The sequence below is a fragment of the Lolium perenne genome, chromosome 1 (assembly GCF_019359855.2).
Source record: "Lolium perenne isolate Kyuss_39 chromosome 1, Kyuss_2.0, whole genome shotgun sequence".
Taxonomy (NCBI): Eukaryota; Viridiplantae; Streptophyta; class Magnoliopsida; order Poales; family Poaceae; genus Lolium; species Lolium perenne.
The window spans coordinates 93,774,392-93,796,010 of NC_067244.2; the positions used below are offsets into that span (position 1 = coordinate 93,774,392).

The 21,619-nt window shown below is 44.0% G+C and overlaps 1 protein-coding gene across 21 annotated transcripts in view; it reads left to right on the top strand.

Annotated features, from left to right (window-relative positions):
- The window catches only part of LOC127297438 (protein OPAQUE1), a 63,953-nt gene that overhangs the window by 41,246 nt on the left and 1,088 nt on the right, over positions 1-21,619 (top strand). For 8 of the 21 annotated variants that reach the window (XR_007849173.2, XR_007849175.2, XM_051327766.2 and 5 more), the window contains 12 exons: positions 13,056-13,154; positions 13,249-13,470; positions 13,878-13,996; positions 17,600-17,690; positions 17,840-17,884; positions 17,966-18,049; positions 18,126-18,308; positions 18,385-18,534; positions 18,951-19,127; positions 19,254-19,391; positions 21,295-21,365; positions 21,448-21,547. Coding sequence is in view for 16 of the 21 variants with exons in the window: in XM_051327766.2 (XP_051183726.1) it covers positions 13,056-13,154; positions 13,249-13,470; positions 13,878-13,996; positions 17,600-17,690; positions 17,840-17,884; positions 17,966-18,049; positions 18,126-18,308; positions 18,385-18,534; positions 18,951-19,127; positions 19,254-19,391; positions 21,295-21,365; positions 21,448-21,547 (1,479 nt within the window). In the remaining 5 variants the exon portion in view is untranslated. Of the gene's footprint in view, positions 1-13,055; positions 13,155-13,248; positions 13,471-13,877; positions 13,997-17,599; positions 17,691-17,839; positions 17,885-17,965; positions 18,050-18,125; positions 18,309-18,384; positions 18,535-18,950; positions 19,128-19,253; positions 19,392-20,465; positions 20,571-21,294; positions 21,366-21,447; positions 21,548-21,619 lie in introns of those variants that run through there. The other 13 variants (XM_071828718.1, XM_051327751.2, XM_071828722.1 and 10 more) reach the window with 11 other exon arrangements.

Consider the following 21,619-nt stretch of genomic DNA (forward strand, 5'->3'; position numbering starts at 1 on the left):
TTCCCTTGCTTTGCCTATTCCATTAGTCTAACTAACTGGGGAGCTCAGTCATCGTAGGTAGCCATTCTCTGAGGCGGTCCCGGTCATTGTGCGCAGGGGATCCAGTTCAATGCCTCCAGCATCCTTCACCCCGGCCACGCCCTGTATGATGCACCTTTGAAAACCTTTTCCACGCCTTCGCCATGCAGAATGCCAAATGGAACTCGCAAACTAATTGACTCATGGGTAAGCTAGGCAAGTTTGGGCCAAGGGGTTCCCATGGGCCCCATGTGGCTGTACGCTCAGTCTTGGTTCCGAAGGCGAGAACCTGAGGTCCTAGTATCAGCGAGAACGAGTCAAATCACCACATCCCCATGTGGCGGCCCATCCAAGCCTTTAAGCATGTTTAATTATCATCACTGATCTTACCACGTCATCCTGCCATACTAGGTTCATTCGCAGCTCTGATTCATCAACCGGATGGATCAAAATTCGTCAACTAAGCATGGCTAAGCATATTCGATATAACGGCTCTAGCGATGCACACATAGCTCAAACCTAGTCTTGCTGGGAGCAGTGGATCAGAGTATTTAGGCTACAAGGATGGCAAATGCAACACACATAGGATACTATACCTGCCGATAAAACATATTGGAACCGAATGCAATATGTAGGAACCAGAAGTAAAAGCATTTCAAAATCATAATATGAACCAGGTTAGAGCTTGCCTTTGTCCCTGACAAACCGATATGGATCTTCGAAAATCCCATGCTTGACTTGTTCATCGATGGACAAGTGTTGAGTTGCGTCGTTGTCGATCTTCATCGTCTCGGGCACTTGCTCTATCGATCGCGAAGAAGCAAACACCGGAAAAGTAAAGGAACAATCAACCCATGGAATCTATGCAATGCGCATACAAGAATGATGATATGACATGTTAATTAGGTACGGAGGTAACCCTAAGACATCATCAATTTAACTAGGTTTCGGCGAACTAGGGTTAGTAGTTCCAGAAACCTCACAGGGGTTGATTTTAGTTCCTCTAAAGCAACTTGGGTTCAAGTTGTTTAACAATGCATGATTGTGTAACCAAATTGTAGATCTCATTTTTCTGAAAATTTTGATATATTACACATATTTTTCTGATTTAAAATGAATTACTTATGCATTTCACAAGATTTAATCATTTTAAATCATTTTCTAAAAATTCCAGAAATTGTTAAAAACCTGTCAGACATGGGCCCACGTGTCATAGATTTAATCTTTTTCTAAATATTTACGAAAATAATAAAAATCTGATAGGGGGCCCCATCTGTCAATATATTTCTATTTACAGAAATAAAATAAAATAGAAAAGGATAAAGGGGTGGGTCCCACGACGGTCAACCGCCGGTGGTCAACTCCGGCGGACCGCGCCGGTGACCAAGCAGAGGCGGCGCTAGAGCGCGCCCATGGACACGCGGAGCGGCTCGTTAGACGCGCGGGGCCTAGGCGAGACGGACGGTGGCGGCGCCGTTGGCTGGGGTTGGCCGGAACAGCGCCGGCGACGAGCTGCTGCGACGGCGGCTCATGGCGCACGGTGGTAGGGCGAACCAGAGGGGGAGAGGGACGGCCGAGAGCACCGGCGGGTAGCGGAGCTCACCGCGGAGCTCGTGAGCTTATCGGCAAGGGCGGAGGAGGCCTGCAGCGCCGACATCGGGCCGGTTGCTGGCGGCCGGACGCGAAGAGGACCGGGGTGTCGGCGGCGATTCACGGCACCCCGCGTCGATTCCTTCGACGAGGAGGGTCCTGGCGGCGAGGCGGAGCTCCCAGGCTACTCGCCGGAGCAAGGGGAGGCGAGGAACGACGGGGGCGCGCGGCTACTGCCGGCCAGGGTTTCGGCCTGCTGCGCGCTTGAGAGAAAACGGAGGAGGGAGAAGAAGTGGCGAGCTAGGGTTGGCCTCGACGGCGGTGTAGGGGGTACTTGTAGGCGGCGGCGGCGAGCATCTTGGTGCCGGCGTGGAGCGAGGCGTCGACACGCAGGTGCTTCGGTGAACGGAGGAAGGGGATGGTCTTGGCTATTTTGCACATAACCCCCTGGGGGTCGGGGTGGGCTGAGATGGGCCACTGTTGGGCTGCTGGGTGGGCTGCGCAGAGAGAGAGGAGATGGGCTGTCAGCCCATGGAAGAGAGGAGAGAGTTTTCTCTCTTTTCAAAATCTGTTTTTATTTTGTATTCAAATTCTTTTGCATTTTGAAATCTGTTTGAAACTTCAAACTTTCTGCAACTTGAGAAAATGCAAAGAGGCCACAAGTTGAGTTTGAACTTTTGAAATAATACTTTGAGCATTTGAAGTTATAGAAAGATTCAAACAACACTTAGGGTTTTCAAATCATTTCTTTTGTGCATATTTTCTAAGGAAAATAACATGATGCAAATGATGCACAAACAAACCCTAATCTAAGTTTTGTTAAAACAGGGGTGTTACAGATCTATCCCCCTTATTAGAATCTCGTCCCGAGGTTCCAAGGTAGGAATAGAGAGAGTAACAAGGACTACACCGGTCTTCAAATATCTTGTCGATACCACGAAAATCTTCTTTCTTGAAGAACTTGATCCACGACAACACGAAGAAGTTGATCCACAATACCATGAAGAGCTCTTCATTTTGCTTTCTTCACTCTAAAGAGAAGAGGGAATGACACTGGACGATGGAGCTTCACAAAGATCGAGTATCTCATGGTCAACTTGTGGAAGGAGTGTTAAGAAACATCTCTTGAGCTGACAAACATCAAACACGTCAAGGTAACGGAGGGGGCAAAAGAAGTTTCAAATTTTTGGTAGACAATTGCTCCACGCTTTACAAGGATACGAAGGATAAGGTAGCGAGGAGTTAAACTGCCTTTGATACCATATCGAGGCACTCTTAAAAAGGGCGACTCGTAGAAGGACGAATGATTATCCAATGAGAGCAACTTTTGATTTCAGAAATCATAGTCACTCTTCTGGCATGGGTACATGAAACGATTGTTGTCTAGTCAAAAGGCTGGGGCCTAGATGACTGACGAACGTGTGAATTGATTAGACCTTCAAGTACAAACAACGGGAAGGGGAGGATCACTAGATAGTGAAGTGGCAAGGTTCATGATATTACTTCATGCTACTTGAACAAACAGACAACAGAGATTTTGGCATCGTAAGAAAGGATACTTCTCCCAGGATTTTGAACTCTGAATATGACAAAAGAAATGCCATTCGGTTAAAGCTTACTCAAAAGTACTGGGGTCACAAATGACTGACGAATTCACACAACGTGTGAATTAACGAGAACTTCAAGTAAAATCCAAAGGAAGGGGAAAAGCACTATCGAATGACGTAGCAAGGATCACCGGGAAGTGAATTTTCTCCTGATGGAGTTGTTGTCACGGAAGAAATGGTTTCGAAGGATTGACCGAGAGACATTTAGCAACACTGCTTCTAATGTTCTCCTTGATGTTCTAGACACCAATATTAGGCTTCTGACTAGCCTTCAATAGGTCATCAAGTGAAGGTCGGACTTCGGAATTAAAAAGACATCATAAGGGCAACTCCTAGAATAAGTCGCACAAGATCCTTACGGAGAGTGGTTGTTCTTATTGTTTCAGGAGATTATGACATTAGACCTTCCGACTAATTGTGTTAACCACGACATCAATCTTGCCGGATTTACAAAGAGGCCTATGTCATGAATCCTTGAGAAACACTAACCATCGTGGCTGCTTGGAATTCAGCTTAGGTTAGGTGTGTAAAGATATTTCAGAATCAGAATGTACAAATAGAGAATTTGCAATAGTTACCACAAAGGTAAAGTTGCTAGATTATCAAGATATAGACTACAATGTCAAGCTCCAAAAGATTGAGCTAGATTGCGTAAACCATGTGGTTGCGACTGCTAAAGGCAATTGCGTGCACCTGAACTTCTTGCAATGTAACACAATTGAGTCCTGGTGGGTACATCAAAGAAGATATCAAAGCGATTAAGCTTCTCTTCTCTTTCCTGAACAAATCAGTCAGTGGCTTTGTGTGCATAGATGAACTTTTCAAGAAAATAGAGGTAACAACCTTCCATCTCAACAATATTCCGCACATGCATGACTGACTTGCGATGATTCCCGAGGGAAAACAAATGGAACTCTACTCGGATCCACGGCGACATCTTTCAGCAAATGCACGTGAACCAGTGAAGGTTACTTCCAACATCCAGAACACATACTTCGTGATAACACAAAGATGGTTCTTAAAAGTTTCCAACATTAGTGCCAATTGTTCAATATGAACCTCTTTAGACATGGAGGAAATAAGAATGTCATCGATGGGCTCAACAACAAAATTATCATGATACTCCAACAAGATGGACTCATATGTTGCATGAACGACGCAAAAGTATTGGTCGGACCAAAGGACATAAAGATGTACTCAGACGAACACCATGAGTATAAACATCATCAAGATAGTCCTCGGAACTGAGTTTGATTTGACGATAGCCCAAACTCAAATCAAATAGGGGGAAGATAGCATATCCATAAAGGAGATACTTCCTTGCTTCAACACAAACAAAATTAGATACCCTTTAAGAAGAAACAAGTCCAATGTAGCTCTAATCTTTCAACTCTCCAAGTTGTTGTTTAAGCTCAATCAACTAGTCCATGGTATCCAGTACGATTTCTTGGAGAAGTAGCGATTCAGAGAACCATCTTACTCACAAACTTGACAACACGGCATTTGTCAAAATGGCGATACTTCTAGAAAGACATCTAGAATATCACGTACCACCAATATATCACTGAGTTCGAGAGGGAAGCTTGCTTTACAAAGCAAAGGATGTGGTCTTGAGAGCTTTGGCAGGAACCTAACTCTTTGACCGAAGAAGGTGTGCCTAGATAACAGACTAGGGAATACAGTCAAACTTCGCTTAGTGATTGGCGAACCAACCATGTTAAGGATGACACAAATATCCTTGGATTTCAAAGGAATGAGAATTGCTAAGAATCTCGGATGGCCACATCAATACATACACCCCAACATTCCCAAGTACGGACAGCTCGGAGGAAGGGTGAGTAAAGATATGTAAGAGCATCACTCCATCAGTAAGGCCATGAGTCTTAGCACGACCTATAGATATAAAAGAGTGTGATACTCTAAGGTAGAACAAAACATAAGGTGCATAAACCTTATATACTGCGGATCACAACATTTTGCCCAAGTCCGAGAAATGGACGAGGTACTGGAGTTTGTTTCTCCTGACATCTCGAAGTGAAATGTCTTGAAAGTACACAAGGGTAACATGCAGTAGAAGATTCTAATGCACAGTTACAACTTGGCTGCTAACTAGCAGACAAAGGTTGGAAAGGAACTAAGAGAAAGAACATGATTAGGATCAAAAATCCTGAGATATGTAGATGCACAAGATAACACTCGTGCAAAACTCATGCTAAAAAGGAAGGTGTGCCAGAGTCACAGACATAGATGTGAGACTCACAAAGAGCGCTCTTGTCGTGATCCTTTTGGTTCCATGAAAGAACCTCTGCCATAGCTAATGGTAGGAAAGATTTCTTTTTTGTTGTTGCGGCAATTCAAACGCGACTACAACCAAAGACTTGAGGGTTAGGTGGATTTGAAGTTAGCCGTCCTAATGAAATGTTTGACCATTAACAAAAAGAATCAACGGAATGGACCTTTGGTTAAAGGTCAGCATCATGTACTGAGGTTCAAAAGAACCAAGCACAATCCGGGACCTTCGGTTCAAGTCCAAGGGTTAAAACAAGGAGAAAGGAGTAACTACTATCCGAAAGACACAGAGGACACTACGAGGTAGTAATCATGGTGTAACTTCAAGAAGCCATAGCTAGCTTCAAAAGTATTCCAAAAAAAGAATGGAGACATCCGAGGTGAAAGGAGACCTCGAAGCCTAGAACAGAATTATGTGGAACCCACAAAGTAGAGAGATCATCATGGAAAGTAATCTCTCGACTGAAACACAACAAAGAGATAACAAAGAACACACAACTCTAGAAAGCTCAACTCTAAGTCAACTGGTTAAGAAACGGCATGCCCTTGAGGCACCTAAGTTTTGAAGGACCAGAAGAGATAATGAAAACTTTTTAAATCAACACAAGGTAAGGTGACTCTGAGTTAGAGCGATACTAGATAAGGAGTAAAAAGAATCCTATTCAGATTTTCGCAAATACTTTTAGCTTTCAAATAGTTTTCGCAAACACTAGACTCAACATCAACTAGTTGAAAGGGTTTCCTACAGGCAATCCTGCTCTGATACCAATACCTGTCGCGACCCCGGAGGTCGGGGCAAGACAAACCCAGATCTCCATCTGGTATAAGCCTAACCTAGATCTCTAGGGCCTACAGGGTGAGAATCGGTAACACAACAGTGACTCTACGACTCAAAGAGTAATACGAGCTCATAACTGAACGAAAAACCAAAGTATTACAAGCAGAGGTCACTGACCAGACATTTCATCAATCAACGGAAACGAAGTTATGCTAATTCTAAATAGCAAGATAGCAAAAGGCCTAAGAGGCCAGGAGCATAACGGCGACGTCCCAGCTCATAGATTCCAGGCTGCCACCTGGGAATCCCAAGCTACTCGTCGATGTCGACCTAGAAACCTTCATTTGTTGGAGTGACTTCGTCTGAAACAAAGCAGGCAAAGCTGAGTACAAGGACTCAGCAAGACTTAGTACAACCTGTTAGCAAAGCTGGTATGCAAAGCAGGCAAAGCCAGTTTTCCTTTTTAAACAAGAGGGAGCAGAAGCTCGTCTATTCAGATCATTTTCAAAAGGGGATAAGAGAGCGATATCACTAGCTCTACTGATCATCATATTGAATCCACCGAATCTTCGTCATAGCTGAACCTATCAACTAGGAGCACCCCCTTGATACCCTAAGGAGGGATCCTTATCACACATTGATTCCAAGTTTTACGATTAGGTTCAAGTTCTCTATGATCAACACGTCCTTCCCCAAGTCGTCCATAACCGTGGACACGGCTTTTCGAAAAGACTTAACCCTGCAGGGGTGTACAACTTTACCCACACGCGACGACCGACTCTTAATGCCACATGATTAACACACTTTCTTGGTGTGCCGGCAGAGGGTGGTCGACCAAAACCTTTCCCTTGCTTTGCCTATTCCATGAGTCAAACTAACTGGGGAGCTCCGCCATCGTAGATAGCCATTCTCCGAGGCGGTCCCGGTCATTGTGCGCAGGGGATCCAGTTCAATGCCTCCATCATCCTTCACCCCGGCCACGCCCTGTATGATGCACCTTTGAAAACCCTTTCCACGCCTTCGCCATGCAGAATGCCAAATGGAACTCGCAAACTAATTGACTCATGGGTAAGCTAGGAAAGTTCGGGCCAAGGGGTTCCCATGGGCCTTGTGTGGCTGTACGCTCAGTCTTGGTTCCAAAGGCGAGAACCTCAGGTCCTACTATTGGCGAGAACGAGTCAAATCACCACATCCCCATGTGGCGGCCCATCCAAGCCTTTAAGCATGTTTAATTATCATCACTGATCTTACCACGTCATCCTGCCATACTAGGTTCATTCGCAGCTATGATTCATCAGCCGGATGGATCAGAATTCGTCAACTAAGCATGGCTAAGCATATTCGGTATAACGGCTCTAGCGATGCACACATAGCTCAAACCTAGTCTTGCTGGGAGCAGTGGATCAGAGTATTTAGGCTACAAGGATGGTAAATGCAACGCACATAGGATACTATACCTGCCGATAAAACATATTGGAAACGAATGCAATATGTAGGAACCAGAAGTAAAAGCATTTCAAAATCATAATATGAACCAGACTAGAGCTTGCCTTTGTCCCTGACAAACCGATATGGATCTTCGAAAATCCCACGCTTGACTTGTTCATCGATGGGCAAGTGTTGAGTTGCGTCGTTGTCGATCTTCATCGTCTCGGGCACTTGCTCTATCGATCGCGAAGAAGCAAACACCGGAAAAGTAAAGGAACAATCAACCTATGGCAACGATGCAATGCGCATACAAGAATGATGATATGACATGTTAATTAGGTACGGAGGTAACCCTAAGACATCATCAATTTAACTGGGTTTCGGCGAACTAGGGTTAGTAGTTCCGGAAACCTCAGAGGGGTTGATTTTAGTTCCTCTAAAGCAACTTGGGTTCAAGTTGTTTAACAATGCATGATTGTGTAACCAAATTGTAGATCTCATTTTTCTGAAAATTTTGATATATTACACATATTTTTCTGATTTAAAATGAATTACTTATGAATTTCACAAGATTTAATCATTTTAAATCATTTTCTAAAAATTCCAGAAATTGTTAAAAACCTGATAGACATGGGCCCACGTGTCATAGATTTAATCTTTTTCTAAATATTTACGAAAATAATAAAAATCTGACAGGGGGTCCCACCTGTCAATCTATTTCTATTTACAGAAATAAAACAAAATAGAAAAGGATAAAAGGGTGGGTCCCACGACGGTCAACCGCCGGTGGTCAACTCCGGCGGACCGCGCCGGTGGCCATGCAGAGGCGGCGCTAGAGCGTGCCCCTGGACACGCGGAGCGGCGCGTTTGACGCGCGGGGCCAAGGCGAGTCGGACGGTGACGGCGCCGTTGGCTAGGGTTGGCCGGAACAGCGCCGCGACGAGCTGCTGCGACGGCGGCCCGTGGCGCACGACGGCAGGGCGAACCAGAGGGGGAGAGGGACGGCCGAGAGCACCGGCGGGTAGAAGAGCTCACCGCGGAGCTCGTGAGCTTGTCGGCGAGGGCGGAGGAGGCCTGCAGCGCCGGCATCGGGCCGGTTGTCGGCGGCCGGACGCGAAGAGGAACGGGTTGTCGGCGGCGATTCATGGCACCCCGCGTCGATTCCTTCGACGAGGAGGGTCCTGGCGGCGAGGCGGAGCTCCCAGGCTACTCGCCGGAGCAAGGGGAGGCGAGGAACGGCGGGGGCGCGCGGCTACTGCCGGCCAGGGTTTCGGCCTGCTGCGTGCTTGAGAGAAAACGGAGGAGGGAGAAGAAGTGGCGGGCTAGGGTTGGCCTCGGCGGCGGTGTAGGGGGTACTTGTAGGCGCCGGCTGGCGCCGGCGAGCATCTTGGCGCCGGCGTGGAGCGAGGCGTCGACACGCAGGTGCTTTGGTGAACGGAGGAAGGGGATGGTCTTGGCGATTTTGCACATAACCCCCTTGGGGTCGGGGTGGGCTGAGATGGGCCACTGTTGGGCTGCTGGGTGGGCTGCGCAGAGAGAGAAGAAGAGAGAGAGGAGATGGGCTGTCAGCCCATGGTAGAGAGGAGAGAGTTTTCTCTCTTTTCAAAATCTGTTTTTATTTTGTATTCAAATTCTTTTGCATTTTGAAATCTGTTTGAAACTTCAAACTTTCTGCAACTTGAGAAAATGCAAAGAGGCCACAAGTTGAGTTTGAACTTTTGAAATAATACTTTGAGCATTTGAAGTTATAGAGAGATTCAAACAACACTTAGGGTTTTCAAATCATTTCTTTTGTGCATATTTTCTAAGGAAAATAACATGATGCAAATGATGCACAAACAAACCCTAATCTAAGTTTTGTTAAAACAGGGGTGTTACATCTCATCATTGGAAACTGCGGGAAGGGAGATTGGTTGGGATGCACTGATTAAAAGCAGCGACAAAGGAAGCCGACAACGGCCATAATTGGCGGTGGGGAGGGAAAGTTTTGATGGGAGGATGGAGAAGAAATCGGTAGGATAGAGAGATGCGTGTGAGGAAGAAGATAAGGCTGAAAGAAAGTGGGAAAGATGTAAAAATCTTACCTAATTATATCAATTTATTGGCTCAAATAACACAATAACTAATTGCTACATAGGTTTGTTGCCTAACATTACCCATAGTTGTCATTTACTCCATAGTAGTGTAGTTAGCAAAATACGAAGTTGTCTACTGATGCTATGAAATTGTCTACGAATATTATGAAGTGGGCATCGTCGTGTGCACCAAAAACGGTCGTTGTTTCTCACGAAGTCCAAAGGGGCCATACAGAGAGGTGCTCGGTAACTCTAGTGCGACATGAGGCGACTTCGTATCAGTGATAGGCAACTTCACAACAACTAAAAAAATCATTATATTTCACAACATCACTAGATAACTTCACTTCAACTATAGACAACTTCATATCAGCGGCATGCAGCTTCTTATCAGTGGTAGGCAATTTTATGTATGTAGTAAGCAACTTCATATGAGCGGAAGGCAACTACTTATCAGTGGTACGCAATTTTATGTCCGTAGTAAGCAACTTCATGACAGCCACACACAACTTCACAACCATCTGTAAGTAACTTCAAACTAGTGGTAGGAAACTTCTTACCAACGATAGGCAACTTCACAACAACGTTAGGCAACTTCAACAGTAGTTGGTAATGCACCAGAAACGGTGACACGGGTAACTCCAGGTTGCTTCCGATACCCATGATTTTGTTCAAAAGGTTAGGTCCTCGGCGGCTACAGCAACATCGTTGAACCAAGCAACATGTATTGATGCATCTCACATCCAGAGCAACATGTATTGATGCATCTCACATCCGCTGCCACCGTTCCCCCTCATTTGGTGTCTCTAGCAACTTTGTAGGAACACTAGCAACTTCATATCTACAATGGGCAATTTCATAACAACATTAGGCAATTTTATATTAGTGGTAGGCAACTTTATATGAGCGGTATGCAAGTTTATAAGAGCATCTCTAGCATATACCGCAAAAACTGTTTTTGGTAAGCCGCAAATATGTTCTGCGGTACTACGTGGCCCGTGGAAGAACAGACCGCAACCTCAAACCGTAAACCGGGCATCTTTTCTAGCAGACACAAATCGAAGGTACTAACCTCGAAAGCAACTGGCAGTAGCCAACTTTGTTGCAGCGGTATGCAACTTTGTTACGATGATATGCAAGTTCACAACACCTACAAGCAACTAGCGGTAGACAAAAAATCACACGTGAAGGGGTGGGTAATTAGCTACCTCCTCTCTAACCATAATAGACTGGTATTATTATTTGATCATTGAATCGATTATTTCTCTTAAAAGTATTTTCCAATGCGATAAAGTAAAGTTGCAATGGTATGCAACTCCACACCAGCAGTAGCTAACTTAACACGAGCCACGAGCGGTTGACAGCTTTCATATATAAGGTCTACATACTGGGCCCCAGATTTCGACGGATATCACATCCACCACCTCCACTAGGCCCCTCTATTTGGTGTCTTCGGCATCACCAAAGATAGGCAACGCTGCAACTAGCACTATGCAACTAGGATGCAGTCGTAACTTTGCTACATCAAAGTTAGGCAACTTATCAACATCGGTAGCAAACTTTACAACATTGGTAGGTAATTTTGCAGCAATGACACACAATTTTGTATCAGCAATAGGAAACTATGTTGCAGCTGTAAGCATCTATTGACACTAGTAGGCAACTTTATAACAACAGTAGACAAACCTCGCAACACCGTTACAAATACAATGTACAACTTTATAACAACGGTGGGAATTTAGAAACAATTAAAAGCAACTTAGCAAGCGTGGCAGAAAACTTTATAACAACAATATGCAACTTCACAACGCAAACACCTCTCGACAAACTATAGTCACACTCATAACAAAATTTTAATCCAAAAACGTAAACAATATCAAAATTGACTAGTGCATCTCAAAAAGCAAATTGACTAGTGAAAAATTAATGGTCCTCTTCATGATTTCTACTAAACCAATAGTATGATAGATGAATAATTTGCAAAATTCCTAAGAATATTTAGGTTCTATCTAAATTGGAGTAGGACACAATCGAGTAGCCCGATTTGTGAATTTCTGCGAATCCAGGGGTCTTGAAGCAAATGCGGCCGAAGAGATAAGGTCCTTTGACCATTTCCCTGTACTACTGGCGGAGGAAGACGTGGCCGCTCCGGCGATGCGGGCCTGTGGCCGTGGTCGCCAGGGGCCGGCCGCTTCAGGCGAGCAGCACCGCAGTCCGGGAACCAGGAGGAACGCCGGCCATGGGTACCCGCGGTCTGGGCGATGGTGGAGGTTCCGTACGACGTTGGGACGGGGGAGAAGCTCCTCCCATCGTCCGGAGTTCGGGGAGGAGCACCAGTGGCGCGATGGGCTGGCGGCACGCTACGGAGATGCGCGTGCGCCAGGAATGGAGCCAGCTCCCGGGGCAGGGCACGCTGCGGAGGGGAGGGGCTGCGCTGGATTTGCAGAAGGCACGGATTGTTAGGGAGGATCCGGCAGCCATCGGAGGCGGGCGTAGGGAGGGCGGCGCCGGCAGCCGGGGATGGAGGCGGGGTAGGGAGGGCGGCGCCGGCCGCCAGCAGCCGCGGGTGGAGGTCGGGTAGGGAGGGTGGTGTCAGCAGGGGAAGGAGGCGTGGGCGAAATTGATTTTCAGTTGCTATCGTTGTCGTGTGGTGCGTGCGCTCGGGACGATGGGTTATCGCAGCTGCGCTCGCAAGAATTCGGGATAAAAGATACGGCGAGAATCGTTAGCTGACATCATTTAAATGGGATCACCCGATGAATTGGGATCTTGCGATCTCCACCATTCGTTAACTGATAAGGAAGATGTGTTGACACTTGTGGTTTCTCTTAGATTTAGAAATCTTTAGACTTGTGACAAAGTCATCCAAAACTCTTGGGTAGGGCCGAGGGGGTAAAGTAAAACTGATTCAAGAGTGAAAAGTGAACTTCTGCAATATTTCAGGGGTGAAAAGTTGACTCTTTTCTTCCTTTCATTTTTACCGTGAGATAATTTGTGTCATTTACCTATGTTTAAATATTTTTCATACAGTTGAGGTACCCTTTACAGTTCTTATAATGTTAAGTAAAGACTCAGCTCCATATCATATACAGTGTATATATTTGGTATTATAGATGTTCATATTTTTGTCATATACTTGGTCAAAGTTTACAAAGTTTAACTTAGAATAAAACAAATATGCACTATATTTTGATGTGGAGAGTACTATCTTGGTACCCTTCAAGTCTGCATAATCGAAAACGTTAAATACTGAACTTATCTATTTTCAAGGCTGCTTATGAGACTGGAGCTTTACGTGATGCAAAAGGCAAACTCGAGAGGAGCTTAGAAGACCTTACTTTGAGATTCACCTTGGAGAGGAGGCAAAGGGTACTGTTCTATGCCATAAAGATTCCTGAAACAGCATTCTTTGGGGTGCCAAATATTTGAATCGCTCATTCTATACTTATGTGTATGTACATAGCTTGCTGCCGAAGAGGCAAGGGAACTAGAGGTCTCGAAGGTTCTTAAAATCTTGGAATCATTAAAATCCGAGTTAGAGGCTTCGGCTGAAGAAAAGAAAAAAAGTTACAAGACAATTGCCTCACTCCAACATAACTTAGACTTGTTGACCAAGGATCAAGAAGCACTTCATAATAGCCTTACTCAGATAGAGGAAGTAAAGAGGGAGAATATTTCATTAAAGGTGTTCTCCACCCATTACATTTCAATGTATTTTATGTCTCTCTTTCAAGTTAGAGATCTATCGAATTTTAACACCACCACTCCAAATTTGACGAATGCGTGAATTTTCTTTAGCTCCTAAATGTTAGGCTTATGACCTCTAAATTTTTTTTTGAAGCTCAATTTATGATCTTTCATCTTAATATCAAAATATAATGGCATTCTTGACCTCGGACTAGCGGTTTCCTGCAATATGCATTTAGGTGCTTGCCACAAATATTAAAAAATTGCAACCTTTAACGAGGTTGTAAGCTTATTATTCATGTAAAATAACTTCATATACAAATTCTGGTACCTGCTATTTAACTATTTCATAGGTTTGTTAAATTTTTCTTGTTCAAAAGGTGTTGAACCTTATCATCTATGCAGGCAAAGAATATAGAACTAGAGCAAGAGCTCTTGAAGGCTCAAGAATGCAGCCATGATAATATGGACAAGTTGAATGGTGTTGAAAAAAACTATGTGCATCTCCGGGATAACTTAAAAAGGTAAATTATTTTTCCTTACAACAATATCTTTTAGACGGAAGGCTCGAAATGAGCCCGGCTTTGAATTAACGAAGCCATCAAAACACCGAAACCCACACAAGCGCACCAAGCGCACACTGAAACCCACAACAGAAGAAAACAAATAAAATGTCAAGCCGAAGCGCCAGCTAATCCATGAAGAGGGAGCCTCGTTTTGTGTTGCACCAGAGCAATCACGACTGTGTCCATACCAACAAACCTCCACTGCACCAGGTCTGCAACCCAAGGGGAACTCAACGACGGGCCGACCACCTAATAGAGCTTGAGGAACCAAAGGAGGGGGTCTTGCGGCGACGCCTCTAAAAAGGTGAATGGCACAAGAATGCGTCACCGTCGTCGGCAAAGAGACAGAGGTCCTACAAAGTTTTCACCCAGACCCGAGAGCCACCACCCCTGGAGCTCGGGCTAGGTCTAGACCAAAAACCCAACATCTTCCCCTGGCGTTGGGATAGGCACACCGGCAAGAGGTACGTCTAGACGCCGGCCTACCAAAGCCCCCAAGGCGCTAGGGAGGACATCAACTACCGCAACAAACCGTGTAAAAGCAGCTAGGCCGACGTTGCGAGAGGGCTGCGACACCAGCGAGGGGTCACGGGGTGATCCACAAGACTCTACCAGAGAGGCATGCATGAAGCGAGGCCCCCAAGGAGAGCAGATTGTGGCGGAGGGACGGAGTCCATCACTTCGAACATGAGAGACATCATCGGGACCCCTTCAACAAGGGAGCGACACCCGTAAGTGATGCCATCACCGGCAAAAGCCACAGCCATGTGCAGCTCTCGCCGAGGTCCAAACCTAGTCAAAATTTCGGACGTCATCATGAGGACGTAGAGCAGATAGAGCAGAAATCATTGCCGTGCCCCCAACCAAAGCCGCATTATGGACTAGCCCCAACTAGACTCATCCGCAGGGCGAACGCAAACGATGGCTGGCAATGCCCGGCCAGACCTAGATCTAGATGTCACCGACGCTAGGTCGGCGGCAACCCGACGACTCCACCATCCCTAGAGCGACCTGCACTAGCACGACCAAACTGGTCGGAGGGAAAAACATACTACAGTCGTGGGAGCAATTGTAGTACTGGGCATGCTGCCAACCCGGCGAGCATGCGCCGGCCTAGGAACCCATCCTAGATAGCCAACAAGGACATCGCCCCCAAGCGACGCCAAAACAAAGAATGGCCATTTCGGACGGGCCTAGATCTGGCACGAATGCAAACCCACGAGGCCAGCCATGTCGGTGGAGGTCACATAGAGGGCGATGCCAGGGGTTCCCTATTCCCCGCTCGTTAGCGCGCCGGAGCGGTTCGTCGCCTGAAGCCAACTCCGAATGGCCGGCCCATTAGTTTGTTCGTCAACGAAACAGTACTTTAAACTCTTCTTTCGTTTTGGTACAACAAGTGAGCCATATCCCAGTGGTGCACCTCCTCCGCTCCCTGTCCGAGACTAGGGATCCCGGAAACTACACTTTTTTCAAACTTAAACAGAATTCGAAACCGAGCAAAATTCAAACCAAACAAAAATTTGAACAAATTTCAAAACCAGGTAAAAATAAAATCTGAGCAAATTTCAGAACGGACCAAATCCTCAAAATTTGCCCGAATTTAAAAATTGCTCCAATTCAAAAATTGTTCGAATTTAAAATTTGCTCGCATTTGAAATTTTCCCGAATTTGAAATTTGCTCGAATTAGAAAAATATTTTCAAAATTGGAAAAGGAAAACCTGAAAAACCGAAAAAAAGGAAAAACAAAAACCGACAGAAAACCAGAAAACCAGAAGAAAACCGAAGAAAAAACGAAAAAACGAAAAACAGAGGAAGATGGGCTGCAGCCCGCTCGCTTTCCCACGCTGGCGGGCGTTAATCCGCCCGCTAATGAGCGGGAAATAGGATTTCTAGCGATGCCACCAGCGTGCACATGGCCACCCTCAGCTCTAAGGATCCAGTCGGGCCCTGTTAGACCCAGATCTGGGCCCACAAGCCTAGATGTTGCCGCCACTAACCCTAGGTGACCTAGCCGCCGGCGGTCAGAGCCACACCGCGCGCAAGCCCATCTCCACACCGTGGCCGCCGACCTCGCGGCCCTCCACGGCCCGAGCTGCGCTAGACCGGGCCCTCTGCAAGGACGCGACCCGCCCCGTCGGGCCCCAAGCGCGCGGTGGGTGGGGAAACTGCTGCGGCCAGCACCGCCCGGGGTTTGCCCAGCGGCGGCGGCGGGGGAATGGGAAAAGGGACGGGGCTAGAGGAGGGGGAGCCCCGGTCACCCTCGGTGGGGGGAGGGGGGCTTTAGTATGTACATGTTATTCTTGGTGACTTAAGTAAAAGTTACTCGCGTAGTTCCCTGCTTTCGCTTAGGGGCGTGCTCAGCGTCGGTCGGATGATCTGAGCCAGAAAATCGGTTGCAGTCTGCGCCGCCCGATCGCGATCCAACGACCAGAACAAGCCGCAGCGCAGTTTAGCATTTTAACCCCTAGATTTTGAGAAATCAACCCGTGGTCCTAACTTCTTCACTTAAAAACGAAAAGGTGTATCTCTTTGGCTCTATCCTTCTCAGTATTTACGACAAGTATGCCACCGTGCTGATTTGTCCCTAGGGTAGAGGGTGTTACAACAAAAACAGTCACCCCGTATACAAAAAAATATACTTTTACAGCAAAAAGTCACAACATTTTTAAAAAATAATGTCACAATAAAGTGGTTAAACCAACAAATTATTTTTGCTGGAGATCGATTTGCAACAAAAGTAGCCAATATTATTAACAAAAACCGGAGTCTATTACAACAAAAATCCATATGTTTACAAAAATAGAAAAGAAAATATTAGTTTGCTATATTGAATTACAACAAAAGTCACCAACTTCTTTTACAAAAAGTCACAGAAGATTACAATAAAAAAATCAATATGTTTGCAAAATGATGGAAAAGTGGTCAAGCGACATTTAATTTGCTACAGATTGAATTACAACAAAAGTCACAAACTCTTTTTTATAAAGGTGTCAAACGATTACAACAAAAGTCTATATATTTGCAAACACTACAAAGTGGTGAATTAACAATTAATTTGTTACATATTGAATTATAACAAAATCCACCAACTATTAATACAAAAGTCAAAAACGATTAAAACAAAAATATATATGTTTGCAAACACTGCAAAGTGGTCAAGCAAATTTAATTTGGTACGTATTAAATTACAACAAAAAACACCAACTATCTTTACAAAAAGTCACACATGAATACAACAAAAATTTGGTACACAAAGAAGCGAAGCAGTGCACCAGCAAATTGGTCTCTATGTATGTTCGGTGCTGGGCCGAACGGACGAACAGGGGATGGGCCATGCGGGCGAACAGCTAATGGGCCAAATTCCAGGCAAGCCAACGAGCCACGGGCCCAGCAGCAACGCGGAACCGAGCGACCGATCTTTTCCCTCGATCGGTCGCCGGATGAGAAGCATTTTCCTTTCGCTTAATATCTATCCTCTATACGACAAGAAAGTTTTCTTATTAATTGTAATGCCATGTGCAACTCATGTTTGCTGAATAACTATGGCCTTGTTGTTCTAGCTTGGAAGATAAGATTTCGAATTTGGAAGATGAGAACCATGTACTGAGGCAGAAGGCCTTAAGCTTATCTCCTAGGCACACTCGCACTGGGGTATGTGGAGGTTTTCCTTTGTCCTGCTAGACAATACTATATCTTTTTTTGTCTTGGATAATAACTTACATGCTGTTAAACTGAATACATGTTACATATTTGGTCAAGAACTACTAAGCACTGATGTAGATTTTTTCTTTTACTGGTAGAGTCTTCCTTTTGGAGCTTCCCCTTCCTGCCCAAAGTCATTCTTTGTAATAGACAAACCCATCCCTGTTCATTTTCGTTGTTGGATCCTCTCAGATAGCCTTTTATGAAAATTTGTCTTCCTTCAGGAATCATCATCGATGAAACTTGCACCTCTCCCTCATAACCTAACAGAATTGAGAAGATCAAGGATGAGTGCCGACAGGAACGAGGTTAAATCTACCCCCCCCCCCCCCCCCTCCCCATGTATGTCATTACGTAGTTAATGCATATTTTAAGCGTGAAAAGTGTCCCTTTCAGGAGTACCATCAATTGCTTCAGCACTGCATTAAAGACGACATGGGGTTCAAGAAGGGCAAACCAGTTGCAGCCTGTATCATTTACAGATGCCTTCTCCATTGGGGAGTATTTGAGACTGAAAGAACAACAATTTTTGACTTCATAATTCAGACAATCAATACCATTTTGAAGGTTATAGTCATATTATACATTCTTGAGTATCTAAATATAACGCTTTCCTTACTGGACTTAGTATTCTGCTTTTCAGACAGAAAATGAGAATGACATTTTTCCGTACTGGTTAGCCAATGCTTCTGCTCTTCTATGCCAGTTGCAAAGAAACGTGAGGTCAAAAGGATTCATCATGGCACCTTCTCGATCTTCTTCAGATCCTCGTTCATGTGAAAAGGCAAATGATGTCAGTTTCAATCTATTCATCTTAACTACTTTTCAGCTGCCGCTTTTCCTTTGTTCACCCAAGATTCTATTGATCTTAAAACAGACTTAAACCGTGACAATATTATTCCAGTATCAGTACAAGTATACTACGGAAATATTATTTGGTAACCAATCGGTTACTGTAGTCTAACTGGTTTACCAGTAAAATTAGTTCTCACAATTCACAGGTATTAGAGGTAACTCGAGAAATATAAAAAAACACATGAGAATAGCAAGAAAATATATAAACGGTACTTAGTCCAACCTACCTAAAAACCAGCGGATTTTGGGATATCACTCCTTTCAGTATATCAAATGGCGAAGCTCGCAATTTTTATATATGAACATAATTCTTCTATATGCCTTGAATTTGTTATAGCATGATTAAACTTTCAGGCAGTCAGATCTCCTTTGAAAGTGCTTGGGCAACGGGAGAACATGTCACACATTGATGCTCGATACCCAGCTATGCTATTTAAGCAACAACTAACTGCTTCCCTGGAGAAAATATTTGGGTTAATTCGTGACAATCTAAAGAAAGAGATATCACCTCTCTTAAGCCTTTGCATCCAGGTATGTTTTCTGATAGCTCCAATATCTCTCTACTCGCATAGCGTTAACTTTGATGTTGACCATATATTTAGTCTGTTCATATTTAAATGCAAACATTTAAACCTTACGTTATGTTGGTAAAAAAAGGCACCAAAACTTGCTCGTGGTGGCAGTGGAAGAAGGTCCAGTTCACCTGACGTGACCTTGCAGCAGCCAATAAGTGCGCATTGGGATAGGATTGTCAAATTTCTGGATTCACTGATGGACAGGCTACATAAAAACTTCGTGAGTTACTACATAAAATGTTACTTGTACTTAGTCTATTTCAAGTTATTAGCACTACACAATTATGGGATTTCTTTGTAGCTAAATAGTCATGTAAGTGTACCTGGGAGCTGGCATTTTATTAATTACTTCTCTGTATTGTTACGTCTAACAACTAGATGGAGGTGAACGATAGCTGATACATTCTTTTATGCTCTTTTGGTGCGGAAATGCACTTTGGTTCATAAGTGTAGATGCACCCATTTCCTAAAAATCGTATTTCAAAATGTCTACAAATTCCAAAAAAAATATTCAGGTGTATATCCTGTTTGCACACAAAGTTTTGCAAAAAAACAGATTTTTTTGGTCTCCGTGAAAAAGACAATTTTCGGTTCACCAAAATAGGTTTTCGTGAGACATTTTTTTGTCTTTTTTACACAGTCCACAAAAAATGTCTTTGTTTTGCGAAACTTTGTGTGTGAACATAGAATGTCCGGATGTACATCCAGATATTTACGGAGAATTTGTAGACATTTTGAAATCATTTAAAATGCATTTTTCATAATAGGTGCATCTAGACCTATGAGCCAAAACACCATGTCTTGCCTTTTGGTGTAAATCAACTCAATTTTGAATCAGGAACCCTTCAGCAAGCACATTCATAAGAACATGTAACCACCCCCTGACCATCAGGGGCGGAGCTAGGATTTGAATATCAGGGCGACGACGAAGATGACCAGTGCCACAAAAACACACAAAAATAGTGATTTTTATATAAAATTGTTGCCAAAATATAAATTGATATGTTTTGTAGTTCAAAAGTAGCTATATTTTTTTATGATGTATTTCTTTTGATTCTTTGAAGCAATAAGAAACAATTGGAAAAACTAGACTATCCACTTAATTGCTCTGCTCTCGACTCGTGCAATTTTAGTTTACTATACAAACCATGGTAATCTATCTAACAAAAACTTAAGACCTAACTTGCCTGTACAAATGTAACTGTAACGGTTAATGTACAATTACCTGAGGTGCTCTGTCATGCTGTGAGATTCGAAATGTCTGGCTGATTAATACACTGTTCGTGGCTTCTAGTCAAGGGATGCACAGCAGCTGCCTCGTTCTGGTGATCGGCGCTACGTCTGAGGCCCTGAGCAACGACTGCTGGCTTGCTATGCTTCATGACCAAGTCATATGACCGTAATTTTTCTTGATGAGTCAATGTTTCACTCTTCTTTCACATGACTTCTCCAAGACACCCTAAACAGAAATATGATGATCGATAGAGGATACAGAAAGATGAAGATAGTACAGCAAGCATCATGAAATTGTACAAAAGACTACTAGACCATGACTGGAACGGGACTGAGTAAGAGCCACAAATTTAGAGAAATGATATTTGGATCCCAAGTCCAGTGAACCCTTGACTTTATTTGTTATTTGTTTTCTAGCGAATGTACAATTGATGAAGTTGGCACTTACAGTCAGCACCACATCTAGTGGACTAGACGTGAATCTTACACATTCTCTGTTAGTCATCATTTGGTTCTACTACTGGCACCATACAAAGAATATTAGATGTTTATTTGTAGAGTGAACAAAAAGTGTACGATGGCACAATTCTATGATTTATTGATCCGTAACATGTCGTGGGATCTAATATAACAACTTCAAGTAGAGAGCCTTATTTTATTGTCTTACGAAGTGCAAAGACCCCATATTAAACAAATTTGAGAAAATCTTGACTGTACAGAACTTACAAAAGTTAGTCTAGAGGATGCTTTGATCTAATTTCTTTTTGAACTTATCTGATTTGGCTTCTGTCCGTTTTTCCTATGTATTAATCTAAGAAATCTTATTATATTTGCAAATCAATGTTTAAGCTCTGTTTCTGATCTTACAAATCAATGTTTCTTCTGTGCAGGTACCTTCGTTTTTCATCCGCAAGCTAGTAACTCAAGTTTTCTCGTTCATAAATGTACAGCTGTTTAATAGGTCAGATACCTGCATTCCAATGATATTTCAGAACGCCTGCAGTTGAACAAGTACTTGATTTAGTATGTTCTTAATGCCCCAGTTTGCTCCTTCGACGGGAGTGTTGCACATTTTCAAATGGAGAATATGTGAAATCTGGGCTTTGTGTACTGGAGAAATGGATCGTCGATACTACAGAAGAGGTTTGCAGCTGGTGCAGCACTCATTTAATCATTCAGTTAATCATGATGACCAATAGAACACCTAACCTTTTT